The sequence below is a fragment of the Mastigoproctus giganteus genome, chromosome 9 (assembly GCF_048544385.1).
Source record: "Mastigoproctus giganteus isolate SK-2022 chromosome 9, ASM4854438v1, whole genome shotgun sequence".
Taxonomy (NCBI): Eukaryota; Metazoa; Arthropoda; class Arachnida; order Uropygi; family Thelyphonidae; genus Mastigoproctus; species Mastigoproctus giganteus.
The window spans coordinates 193,968,126-193,982,755 of NC_143583.1; the positions used below are offsets into that span (position 1 = coordinate 193,968,126).

The 14,630-nt window shown below is 38.7% G+C and overlaps 1 protein-coding gene across 1 annotated transcript in view; it reads right to left on the reverse strand.

The window, feature by feature from the left end:
- mRpL15 (mitochondrial ribosomal protein L15) overlaps window positions 1-14,630 on the reverse strand; it is an 86,847-nt gene that overhangs the window by 41,462 nt on the left and 30,755 nt on the right. Inside the window, 1 exon segment of the mRNA XM_090381110.1 lies at window positions 66-225. Coding sequence (XP_090237236.1) covers window positions 66-225 — 160 coding nt within the window.

Here is a 14,630-nt window from a genome sequence, read left to right on the forward strand (position 1 = left end):
CCAAAAGAGTTAAACTATCAAATAAAAACTAAAAGTCATTGTGGTAGTGTCTGAAAATAACTAACCTTTCTGGAAAAACTTCTCAGGATTCACAGCAGCAAAGAGACTTTCCATATCATAAAATGCAGTAGTAATTACTCCTCCATTTTTTTCCACAGCAGCTATAACTGGCTCAGCTGCATGCTGGACTTCAATATTAACCTTAGCTTTAAAAACATCTACACCCTTAAAAATAGTCATAAAAATAATAACAAATATTAATGACATACTTAAAATAATTTTTAGAGTTCTATCCTAATACTTCTCTCTTGATTTTGACCATTTCAAAATTTAAAATATACTGACACAAATCATAAGCTTCCCTCTTCACACAGGTAACTATCCAGTTGACCTTTTAATTTATTCAAACAATCAGTTTTAACTACCTGTGAAGGCAACTTGTTCCAACAATCAATGACTTGCTGGCTAAAAGAAAACTTCTTACAATTTGATCTAAACCTCAACCCCTGTAATTTGAATTTATGATCGCTAGTTCTGGAATTCTTTATATCAGTCAGAATTCCACCTTCATTCATTTTATTAATCCCTCTCAGAGCATTGTAAACATCAATCAGGTCACCTCTGAGGTGCCTGGTTGCAAAGCTCTATAGCCCACATAATTGGAGTCTTTCCTCATACAGTTGTCCTTCTGCTAATCTCACCATTCGAGTTGCCCATCTGTTTTTTTTGTTGTTTTTAGTTTTTGAAATTCAGTTACAGATTGTATATTAGTAACAGTAATAGTATTCACCATATAGTGCAAGAAAGCCATGGTATTGTATGACTTTGTAACAAATGAAGTTATCCGAAACTTCCTGTAGAATACCTTAAAATTCTTATATGACACATTCAGGAAAGAGCTGCAAAACTGCTGCTGAATTTAGCAGAGGATATTTTACTCTCACATTTAACAAATCATCAGTTTTCAGGTGAGCTGATCACCTGAAATCCATGCCAATTAATTTTCTCTCCAAATCACTGACGTTGTCTACATATATGTTTTTAAAACATATAAGTTTATTGGACTTCCTGATCACAATTGGTGGCTACTTCTTACCAATATCACAAAAAGCTAACAAAAGAGCGAGTCTCTTTTTAGAAAGTTTCTCAATTTTAAATTTGTTAATTCTTGTTGCTAGTGTCTTACTGGGCACTGCTTAACACAGGAGTCCACACTCATCTGCATTAAAAAAAATTCTACTTTCTTGAAAATTCAAAATCCTTTCAGTAAACTCTTCTTTGTGACAATTTATTTCATTCACTACACAATGGTTTTAGGGCTACTAAATTTCTCTTCTTAAAACTTTCTATTCAGTTAATGTTTAATTCTATTGAAAACAGAGGCCTGATTTGGAAATTAAATGAACAAAAATGTGGGATCACTTAACACACATTTTATTGAACAAGAGTAGAGTTGCTTTATTAATTTCATGAATGATGGTTTTTCTTGCTTTTCTGTTTAACTCACCATTATGATTTCTTCCTTTTTCTTTAGTGTTAATTCTTTTCAATTACTTGGAATCTCAGGTGATAATGAAACACAAATTGTAAAATTGTTGTATATGTTTTATTTGTTTACTGTTTGGATGGTAATTCCTCTAAAAGTCGCTTCATTGTTTAGAACTGTTTATAGAATGTGAATGAGTGAATGGATTATGTTAGCCTAATGCTTCATGTGAGAACTGTGTGGCTGAAAAACTTATTCTCCATCAAAATTATCACTGAATTACAAATCTTTTAGATAACAACTGACAATCCCATGATTCTCATGCTGTAAATTACTGTAATGATACTATTGTAGCATAGAATAAAACCACTCTTAGTTCAGCTCCTTTTTTTTTTTTTTTTTTTTAAGTAACAAAAGAAATACAATCTGTTGGCAAGTTAGGGACACTGTAAGAACAAAAAAGGCTTTATGTAATGGCAGGGAGCATACTTCACCTTAATGGTAAGTTGCCTTGATACTGGTTTTGTGCTAATTAGCTGTAAAAATTTTTCTAATTGCATGGACTTGCAATTTTTTGGGAGTCTAGATAATTAGATGTTACTATTTTTAAATTCCTCGTAAATGTTTTCAACTTTAAAAAGCTTGAAAAACCAATGTAACTCATTAAAAGTGGTCACATTACACAGTTGACAGGTGGTTACCATATATACAGGGATCAATATCTTTTCAGACAGACAGAAATGTGCTATTGAGCCTCCTTTTCTTTCTTCTTTTTGTTATTTTTTTAAATTACGGTCATTCAGTTGATAATATTACATTATGATACTGTTTTGTTTAATTTATTTATGTTGATTAGGCTAAGCTAAAAAAAGCCAACACGAGAACCACAGGAAACTTTGGAAATTTTACTTTGGAAATTGCTGTAGTGGGAAACGAGTTTCCCACTACAGCAATTTCTCCCTGCATTCTCAGTAAACAGATGGTGCATGTTATCGGTAGTGGCAGTAGAAGTCGATAATGATGTATTGATTAGTAGTTTTTTTCTCATTATTAAAAGCATCTTATTGGATCATGAGTGGACTGAAATTTACTTATGGGTACACCCTCCAGACTGCCTCAGTCTTATGGTCTTTATAATAGGAAAACTTCTACTGCTACTACTGATAACATGCACTGTCTGTAGAAGTAGTTTTCCTATTTAAAAACAGCGGGAAGGGATGATAAACACCCCAAGACCAAGGCAGTCTGGAGAGTGTACCAGTAAGTAAATTTCAGCAGCGAAGCCATTACGCTCATGAACTCCAATAACCTGCTTTTAATAATGAGAAAAAACTAATCAATACATTGTTATAAGATTAAGCTTAAATGATTTATTACTGGTCAATGTCAAAAAGATATTGACTAGTAACAAATAGCTTGCCATATTTTAAGCTGGTATTTTTCATTTATTCAGTTAAGTTCACACATTCTCTGAAAACTCTGAAAACTAGCCAAATGAAAATCACTATGGAAATATGGCATTTATATTAAATATGAAGTTCTCTGAGCAGGGCAGACAGGCTTCCAGGCAGTTCATGAGGTTTATCAATGGAATTTTGCTAGCAGGGATAAGGGGGTGGTTATCCCATTATATAAGGGTATGGTTAGGCCACATCTCGAGTACTGAATAGAGGTCTGGAGGCCTGAATTTAGGAAGGATGTAGATCTTCTTGAATGGGTGCTGAGAAGAGTGACGAGAATGGTGGGGGGACAAAACAGTGCTCTTACCAAGAAAGCTTCAGTTCTGCAAAGTGCAATGCAGAATACCATCCATCTGCATGTAATAACTTGACACCCAGTGGATGGATTTTGGAAACAGTGACAGTTACCTGCAAAATATAACATGCTATAGTCTCAGCAATTATTTAATGTGGTATAAGAGGGATTAATCTAATTGAATTACTACTTAACAGGTTCAGTGACAGTGAAACATAAGTCAAAAAACAGAAGTGATGTGCCATTATGCCTATTAGCATTAGCATTAGTAGAGGCATTTGATGCAAGAAAGCAAGCTTATGCAGCATCAGCCAAAAAAAAAAAAAAACCACTTCCACTTCACCCCTCTGTTCGTTCAAAATACCTGTCCAGCTGAGCCTTAAACTTATTTAGGCTATCAACTTCCACGACAAGGGATGGAAGTCTGTTCCACCAACCAACCACTCGCTGGCTAAAGGCAAATTTCCGCACATCTATCCTACATCTGTCTTTCCTCAATTTGAATTTATGCCCTCTCAGGTGATTATTCTGAGCGAGAGGAAGAATCCCATCAGCATTGAGCATGCTCAAACCATTCAATGCTTTATGCACCTCTATCAGATCACCTCGCTGGTGCCTAGTCTCCAGACACTGTAATTTGCAAAACTTAAGCCTTTCTTCGTAAAAGCACCCCTTTGTTCCATTCACTAATCTTGTTGCCCTTCTCTGTACTCGTTCCAGCAGCTCTACATCCTTCTTGAAATGAGGCCTCATGACCTGTATACAGTACTCTAGGTGTGGCCTGACCATTGCCTTATACAAGGGAATAATCACCTCCTTATCCCTGCTAGAAAAATTCCTATATATCATTGACAATACACCATGAGCTACTCTTGCAGCCCGTCTGCACTGCTCAGAGAACTTCATATCTGCCTGCACAACCACCCCCAGGTCCCTTTCATTCTCTACCACTGTCAGTGTAGTACCACAGAGTTGATACGTTGCTCTGGCGTTGCTGTTTCCCATGTGTAGTACTTTACATTTGTCAATGTTAAACTTCATTTGCCACCTCTCAGCCCATCTGCTCAACCTTTCCAGATCCTGTTGCAGCAGCATAGTGTCAGTAGTGTCCTTGGCAACCCTGCCTACCTTTGTATCGTCTGCAAACTTCGACATTAAGCTTGATATACCATCATCAATATCATTTATGAATACAGAAAACAATAATGGACCCAACACTGAGCCCTGAGGGACTCCACTAATAACATTAGTCCACGATACGATGAGCAGTGTCCATTGATTACCACTCTCTGTCTTCTCCCCCCTCAGCCACCCCTTTATCCACAGCAGCAATTTGCCTCCAATGTCACACTGCTCCAATTTGTGCAGCAGTCGTCCATGTGCAACAGTATCAAAAGCCTTTCTAAGATCCAAGTATATAATATCAAAGTTATTCCCTGCATCCTGTTCCTTTGTGACTGCATCATAGTATCCAGTCAAATTGGTCAGGCAAGACTTCCCCTTAACAAAACCATGCTGTGTCCGAGCTATAACTAAAGTCTTGTCTAAATGATCCTGTAGTGCTTCTTTAACTAGTGCCTCCATTAATTTTCCTGGAACAGAAGTTAAACTCACAGGTCTATAATTACTTGTGTCAGCCTTTGATCCTCCTTTGTGAATTGGGGTCACATTTGCACATCTCCAGTCTGTGGGTACCTCCCCTGAGTCCAAGGAAGCTCTCATAATTATGGCTAAGGGTTTGCTTACTTCCTCTGCTGCCTCCTTTAATATAACTGGATAGATCCCATCCACCCCGGGTGCCTCTCTTGTGTTTATCTTCAACAATTTCTCCTCCACTTTACTCTCAGTTATTACAAGATTCTCTAGCTTACTGCTAGAGTTGAATACACCTCTGGCTTTCCCCTCGCTAAATAACTCCTCATGTGTGAATGTCGATGCAAAATATTCATTTAGTTTGTTAGCTACCTGAGCAGGATCATCAAGTTGACCCATCAATATCAAGTGGACCAATCTGATTCATCCCCTTCCTTCTAGAGTTTACATAAGTAAAGAACTCTTTGCTGTTTTTCTTTGCATCCCTTGCCAAAGATTTCTCGTAATCTGCCTTCGCCTGCCTAACCTCCTTTGTAATTTGGTTACAGATCAACTTGTATCTCTCATAGGCTTCTGTGTCATGTGTTAATTTGTATGTATCCCATGCATGTTTCTTCTCTGCCATATGCCTCATCAGTTCATCTGACATCCATTTAGGCCTAAACCTTGAACAATATTTCTTAGTTGGTATGTAAAGCCTAGTAGCTTCCAAGATAAGTTCTTTGAATGCTTCCCATTTTGAATTTGCTGTTGGTAACATCATCGGTTGGTCCCACTGTATAGAATTTAAATACTGTCTCAGTCTATCGTAGTCGTCTTTACGAAAGCAATAACCCTTCCCTTTACTCCTAATGGTAGTTACCTCTTTGAGTAAATCCCACTTCAGCACACTGATCACTGCCACCTAGTGGTTCATTTATCTGCAGATTCTTAATGCATGAAGAATCACTGCTGATAATCAAATCAAGAGTATTCCTCCCTCTAGTTGCCTCCAGAACATGCTGATGTAGAAAACAATCATCCAATAAATCCACAAAAGCCTTGCTAGTGTGTGAGTGACCAGCCCCCAAATTCCAATCAATATCTGGGAAATTAAAATCTCCCATTATAAGACTCTCTGATTTACTGGCCCACTCCATTTCCCTGTACAGTTTCTTATTATACTCATCAGAGTCATTAGGCCTATAGCGCACTCCTACTCTCAATTTTGATCTCCCAATGCTTATGTCACACCAAACTGACTCGACACTGCACTGTCCAGCGATGTCCACTGGCTTCACTTCCTTGGATTTTATGTATTTCTTAACTAATAGCATAACCCCTCCTCCCTTCTTATCCAGTCTATCCTTTCTGTAGACGTTGTATTCCTCAAATTCCAGTTCTGCATTCCTTATATCTGTGTGACACCAAGTCTCTGATATCCCAACAATATCTGCCTTTGATGTTTTGAGCAATACCTCAAATTCATCAAATTTATTTACTAAACTCCTAGCATTGGTGTACACACAAGTATACATGCACCTATTTCTATTCTTACCTACCCTAACACAACCCACGTGTTTACTTGTACCGCAATGACTCCCAGCAGTCTTTGAAATATCCTGAATCTTGTTTTTCAGGCTTCTGCTCATTCCAATAGAAGCAGTGCAAGAATCTCTTTCACCTCTGCCAGTGGCTACTATTAATCTATTTGTCTTTGTATCCCCCCAAGCTAGCAGTTTTCCGACCCACCTAACACTGCCTCGATAGCATCAGCAAATATTCTTGCACCCTTTCTATTTAAGTGTATCCCATCCCTGTAGAAGCAATCTCTCCTGTTAACAAGTACAGTCCAGGCTATTAAACAGAACAAATGTGCAAGCAACACTATTAAATTATGCTGAGCTACCAAAGTACTAGGTCAGTGGTTTCAATCTTTTTTTAATAACAGCACCCCTAAGTAATTTATTTTATTTTTCAGCACCCCTAAGTAATTTTCTGCTTGTTAGATCCAATTCTGTGTGTGTGTGTGTGTGTGTGTGTGTGTGTGTGTGTGTGTGTGTGTGTGTGTGTGTGTGTGTGTGTTATATGATGATATTTATTACAATAATAATTATAAAAATTACATTTCATAAATTATATATATACAGTATATAATTTTATTCTTTATATAGAAGTACTAAGTAACATCAATTATAGATTACCACAAAATTAAAAAGATACTGTACATCTTTTTATAATGAAATAAACATATAAATTAAAAACTAATAATAAGTTAAAGTAACTTAAACCAAAATTATGTGGCACCCCTGGAATGTTGTTGCGGCACCCCGGTTGAAAACCACTGTACTAGTTATTTGAGAAAAAAATTCAGGCAAATGCAAACGTAGGCAAAGAGGTGGGGATGGTGTTGTTGGATGTATGCCTACTGTAAGTGTTCAAGACAGTGATCACTACTATCTATGCATGCTTCTTACAAGTTACAGAGTTACAAGTTTTGAGCATTTGCAAACAGTCAATGGACAACTCTGTGAAACATTTCAGCAAGCTTGCAGAGAACATGGACTTTTGAACGGAGACAGGGTAAGGCACAACTCACTTTCTGAGGCAATCAAGGCACGTGCACCAAGTTATATACGGTTACTGTTTGCAATGATATGTGGATTTGGAAAACCTGAAGATGTACCTGAACTATGGGGAAAGATATAAGCAGGGCATGAGCGAATTTTTCAGAAGACTTTATTCTGAAGAAACTGGACCTCTCTATGCTCTTGCAGAAATAAACAAAATGTTGAAAAATTACAATTTGAGCCTTTGAAAAGTGCATCTATCAGCTGTTGAAATGATGACAGCACCTCTGCATTGGCAATCATTTGATGTTTTGGAAGAACAAGCCAAAGTGATCACAAATACAGAAAAATTAAATAATGAAAAAAAAATGGCATTTGACATTATTCTTGACATCATATACAATAAGTAGTAGTAGTAGTGGCATGTGATGCAAGAAAGCAAGTGTATGAGCTTATGCAGCATCAGCCAAAAAAAAAAAAAAAAACACACCATTCCCTCCAAATGCCTGTCCAGTTCCTCCTTAAATTTATTTAACCCGTCAACTTCCACGACAGATGGAAGTTTGTTCCAGCAATTATTCACCCGCTGGCTAAAGGCAAATTTCCACACATCTATTCTACATCTGTCTTTTCTTAATTTGAATTTATGCCCCCTTAGGTTCATAATCTGAACAAGTGGAAGGATCCCATCAGAATTCAGCGTGCTCAACCCATTCAAGGCCTTATATACCTCAATCAGATCACCGCGCAGGTGCCTAGTCTCCAGCCACTGCAATTTGCAGAACTTAAGCCTCTCTGTTCATTCTGTTCATTCCCCTCACCAATCTTGTTGCCCTTCTCTGTACACGCTCAAGTAAATCTACATTCTTCCTTAAATGAGGCCTCCAGAACTGTACGCAGTACTCAAGGCGTAATCTGACCATTGCCTTATACAAAGGGACAATCACCTCCTTCTCCCTGCTAGCAAAATTCCTATATATCATTGACAAAACCCCATGACCTGCCCTGGCAGCCTGTCTGCATTGCTCAGAAAACTTCATATCTGACTGCACAATTACTCCCAGGTCTTTTTCATTTTCTACCACCTTAAGTGTAGTACCACACAGTTGGTACATTTCTCTGGGGTTACTTCTACCCATATGCAGTACCTTGCATTTGTCGAGGTTAAATTTCAGTTGCCACTTGTCAGCTCATCTGCCCAAATTATCTAGATCCTGTTGCAGTAGCACACTGCCATTACTGTCATTAACAACCCTGCCAACCTTTGTATCATCTGCAAACTTCGACATTAAGCCTGATATACCTTCATCGATATAATTGATAAATATACAAAACAACAGTGGACCCAACACCGAACCCTGTGGGACTCCACTAATAACATTAGTCCACAAAGAGCAGCACCCATTGATTACCACCCTCTGTCTTCTCCCACTTAACCATTCTTTTATCCATTGTAGCAACTTACCCTTAACACCATTCTGCTCCAATTTGTACAATAGTCTTCCATGTGCAACAGTTTCAAAAGCAAACACTAATCATAACTGGTTTTTTTAGATGGTCAGGCTGGAACTGGAAACAAATTTCTTTACTCAACTATACTATACACCATAAGAGGCAATGGAGATAGTGTTACTTTTGTTGAGTGTACAGGTCTTGCAGCAACTCTGTTAGCAGGAGGCAGAATTGTTCACTTTATGTTCAAGATACCGCTGCTTCTAAATGCAATTTCAACATGCAATTTAAAACCAAACACAGAGGAAGCTAATGCACTTCTACAATCAAAACTGATAGTGTGAAACTAAGCACCAATGACTTAGATTCGCTCCTTTCAAGCAGTAGACAGACTACTGTGCAATCTGACAAGATTAGACAAGTCTTTTGGAAGGGAAGTTATACTACTAGGCAGAGAATTCAGGCAAGTCCTACGAGTGATATTACAAGGCTCAAGTCTCTCACAGTTGCCAGTTGTATAAAGTGGATCCAATTCTGTGTACTGAAACTTACACAATATGCAAACAATAGCAAGTGAGAAGGAATTTTCAGACTCGCTATTACAGGTAGACAATGGAAGAAGTGGTGCAACTACAAGTTTGCCTACAGCCTGTTTTTTCAAACACACAAGACCCTGTAGAACAACTCTATGGTGACATTAACTTAACTTCAACACTGTTACAGCTCAGCAACTCAAAGGTAAAGCAATACTCTGTGGTACAAATGAGGATTCTTTGGAACTGAACAAAGAATTAGACCATATTCCCGGAGAAGTGACTGTTTACAAAAGTGTGGATACTGTAGAAAACGATGAACCAAGTGGGCATCTGGCATGCCCTGAAGAATTCATCAACAGGTTAATACCAACAGGAATGCCTCCTCACGAGCTAAAACTGAAAGTGGGTGCTGTAATCATGCTACTATGGAATTTTATGGCATCAAGGGGACTGCAATGGAACAAGACTGATAATTACAAGTCTACAAAGACACATCATAGAGACTCACGTAATAGACAGACTGAACTTAGATGCTGTTCTCATTCAATCTGATACAAATATGCCTTTCAAATTCAAAAGAAGGCAGTTTCCTATATGTTTAGTATTTTCAATGACCATCAACAAGTCACACGGACAGACTTTTGAAAGAATATGCTCATACCTTCCAAAATCTGTATTCAGTCATGGGCAACTATATGTTGGATCAAGAGTTAGATCAATGGACTCATTAAGTGTTGTATCTGAAAGGAATGAAAATTAATTGTGTTTATAATGAAATTTATGAATGAATAAATAAAATGTGCTGATATTTAATTAATAACCTTGAAGATATGATGCTGATGGCGTATGTTATGCCAAGTACATCTAGTTTTTTATAAAATTAAAAAATCCTATGAGGAAAAAAATTCAATGAGAAATATTTGTAAATATCAGTGCAATAAGTTTCGGAATTATTTGGGTGTTTGGCAAATCCACACATCTGCTGATATTACAAAATTTTACAAAACTGCTAACAAGTTGAACACTTTTGCTGCTGACTTTTTTCAACAAACTCTATAAACCAGGATTGACATCCACAGAACTGAGTCACTCTGGATTGAAAAGGGCAGAGATACTATGAATTAATCAGCCTCCAGTGAAGGTTACTTAACAAAAATATCTGGTTCTCCTTCTCTAAAATTTAAATCAAAAATCAACTTTTGATTTAAATTTAGTAGTATAACATTATTTTGTGATTTTCGGATTAACTTGGTGTATTTATTCTTTACTCGGCCTTGTAATTGCATAAAAGTATCGGTAAAGGTTTCCACGTGTTTCAACTCCGCTACCGTTCGTAATTTTCCCGCCATTGTGATACGATAGTTGTATGCCGTACTAGATAGTGTTACTTGAACTTCGTTAGCAGTTAAATTGTACGTTTAAATAAATACATATAACGACTTAGATTACAAACGTAATATAATTAATTATATTTAACATAATTAATAACATAACATAATTAATTATAATTAATTAATAAATTAATAGAATCATGACTCAGACCAGAGCAGCAAAGCAAAAGGCTCAAGCTAATGGAAGCGCTGTGGCTCAGAGCAGAACTGAGGGGTGCAGTTGTCCTCTGACTCACAGCCTTATAAAATGCACTGTTTGCTTGATGTTTGCAGAGCAATTGGGTACGGGACATGATACTGCCAAGGGGGATGTCTTTGTGTGTGCGCGATGCAAGGAGTGTATCGATATCAGGCAACAACTCGGCGTTCTTGTGGGCCTATATGAGAGCTTGAAGGACAGGGTGGATGCCCTCGAAGAAACTAAATTGAGGGGCCCATCAAGCTCTCAGCTGCCCACATCAACGCCAGAGCTTGCACTTGGGCATCGCGTGACACAGAGACAACCCCCAAAGCAGAATGCGCTGGTCCCGAAGGAACTAGTAGTTGTTGGTGACTCTATTGTCAGGGAAACGGGGAACATGCTTTGTAAAAAAAAGATAGGTGGAACAGGACCAGGGTATGTCTGCCAGGGGCAAAGGTTGATGATGTTGTAGAGCGAATATCATCTTTTAAGGGCACAAAAGGTGATATAGTTGTACACGTTGGCACTAATAATATTATTATTATTATTATTATTAAGAGTAGGAGACCGGCAGAATTACTTAACAAGTACAGGTCACTGTTGAACAAAAGCCGAGAATTAGGGTTGAATTTGAAAGTGTCTGCAATTCTGCCCAGACACGATAGGAGGGAGTATATGATGAGAGCCTTGTCGATCAATTCGGCCCTGGAAAGATTGTGCAAGGCTCAAGGGGTAGAATTTTTTTCAGCCTGGACTGTACTTGTTAACAGGAGAGATTGCTTCTACAGGGATGAGATACACTTAAATAGAAAGGGTGCAAGAATATTTGCTGATGCTATCGAGGCAGTGTTAGGTGGGTCGGAAAACTGCTAGCTTGGGGGGAGACAAAGACCAATAGATTGACAGTAGCCACTGGCAGAGGTGAAAGAGATTCTTGCACTGCTTCTATTAGAATGAGCAGAAGCCTGAAAAACAAGATGCATGGTATTTCAGAGACTGCTGGGAGCCATTGCGGTACAAGTAAACACATGGGTTGTGTTAGGGTAGCTAAGAATAGAAACAGGTGCAGGTATACTTGCGTGTACACCAATGCTAGGAGTTTAGTAAATAAATTTGATGAATTTGAGGTATTGCTCAAAACATCAAAGGTAGATATTGTTGGGATATCAGAGACGTGGTGTCACACAGATATAAGGGATGCAGAACTGCAATTTGGGGAGTACAACGTCTACAGAAAGGATAAACAGGATAGGAAGGGGGGAGGGGTTATGCTATTAGTTAAGAAACACATAAAAACCAAGGAAGTGAAGCCAGTCGACATCGCTGGACAGTGCAGTGTTGAGTCAGTTTGGTGTGACATAAGCATTGGGAGATCAAAATTGAGAGTAGGAGTGTGCTATAGGCCTAATGACTCTGATGAGTATAATAAGGAACTGTACAGGGAAATAGAGTGGGCCAGTAAATCAGAGAGTCTTATAATGGGAGATTTTAATTTCCCAGATATTGACTGGAATTTGGGGGCTGGTTATTCACACACTAGCAGGGCTTTTGTGGATTTATTGGATGATTGTTTTCTACATCAGCATGTTCGGGAGGCAACTAGAGGGAGGAATACTCTTGATTTGATTATCAGCAGTGATTCTTCATGCATTAAGAATCTGCAGATAAATGAACCACTAGGTGGCAGTGATCACAGTGTGCTGAAGTGGGATTTACTGAAAGAGGTAACTACCATTAGGGGTAAAGGGAAGGGTTATTGCTTCCGTAAAGGCGACTACGATGGACTGAGACAGTATTTAAATTCTATACAGTGGGACCAACTGATGATGTTACCAACAGCAAATTCAAAATGGGAAGCATTCCAAGAACTTATCTTGGAAGCTACTAGGCTTTACATACCAACTAAGAAATATTGTTCAAGGTTTAGGCCTAAGTGGGTATCAGATGAACTAATGAGACATATGGCAGAGAAGAAAAATGCATGGGATACTTACAAATTAACACATGACACAGAAGCCTATGATAGATACAAGTTGATATGCAACCAAGTTACAAAGGTGGTTAGGCAGGCGAAGGCAGATTACGAGAAATCCTTGGCAAGGGATGCAAAGAAAAACAGCAAAGAGTTCTTTATTTATGTAAACTCTAGAAGGAAGGGGATGAATCAGATTGGTCCACTTGATATTGATGGGTCAACTGTTGATGATCCTGCTCAGGTAGCTAACAAACTAAATGAATATTTTGCATCGACATTCACACATGAGGAGTTATTCAGCAAGGGGAATGCCAGAGGTGTATTCAACTCTAGCAGTAAGCTACAGAATCTTGAAATAACTGGGAGTAAAGTGGAGGAGAAACTGTTGAAGATAAACACAAGAAAGGCACCCGGGGTGGATGGGATCTATCCAGTTATATTAAAGGAGGCAGCAAAGGAAGTAAGCAAACCCTTAGCCATAATTATGAGAGCTTCCTTGGACTCAGGGGAGGTACCCATAGACTGGAAATGTGCAAATGTGACCCCAATTCACAAAGGAGGATCAAAGGCTGACACAAGTAATTATAGACCTGTGAGCTTAACTTCTGTTCCAGGAAAATTAATGGAGGCACTGGTTAAAGAAGCACTGCAGGATCATTTAGACAAGACTTCAGTTATAGCTCAGACACAGCATGGTTTTGTTAAGGGGAAGTCTTGCCTGACCAACTTGATTGGATACTATGATGCAGTCACAAAAGAACTGGATGCAGGGAATAACTTTGATATTATATACTTGGATCTTAGAAAGGCTTTTGATACTGTTGCACATGGAAGACTGCTACACAAATTGGAGCAGTGTGACATTGGAGGCAAATTGCTGCTATGGATAAAGGGGTGGTTGAGGGGGAGAAGACAGAGAGTGGTAATCAATGGACACTGCTCATCGTATCGTGGACTAATGTTATTAGTGGAGTCCCTCAGGGCTCAGTGTTGGGTCCATTATTGTTTTCTGTATTTATAAATGATATTGATGATGGTATATCAAGCTTAATGTCCAAGTTTGCAGATGATACAAAGGTTGGCAGGGTTGTCAAGGACACTACTGACACTATGCTGCTGCAACAGGATCTGGAAAGGTTGAGCAGATGGGCTGAGAGGTGGCAAATGAAGTTTAACATTGACAAATGTAAAGTACTACACAGGGGAAACAGCAACCCCAGAGCAACGTATCAACTCTGTGGTATTACACTGACAGTGGTAGAGAATGAAAGGGACCTGGGGGTGGTTGTGCAGGCAGATATGAAGTTCTCTGAGCAGTGCAGACGGGCTGCAAGAGTAGCTCATGGTGTATTGTCAATGATATATAGGAATTTTTCTAGCAGGGATAAGGCGGTGATTATTCCCTTGTATAAGGCAATGGTCAGGCCACACCTAGAGTACTGTATACAGGCCTGGAGGCCTCATTTCAAGAAGGATGTAGAGCTGCTGGAACGAGTACAAAGAAGGGCAACAAGATTAGTGAATGGAACAAAGGGGTGCTCTTACGAAGAAAGGCTTAAGTTTTGCAAATTACAGTGTCTGGAGACTAGGCACCAGCGAGGTGATCTGATAGAGGTGGATAAAGCATTGAATGGTTTGAGCATGCTCAATGCTGATGGGATTCTTCCTCTAGCTCAGAATAATCACCTGAGAGGGCATAAATTCAAATTGAG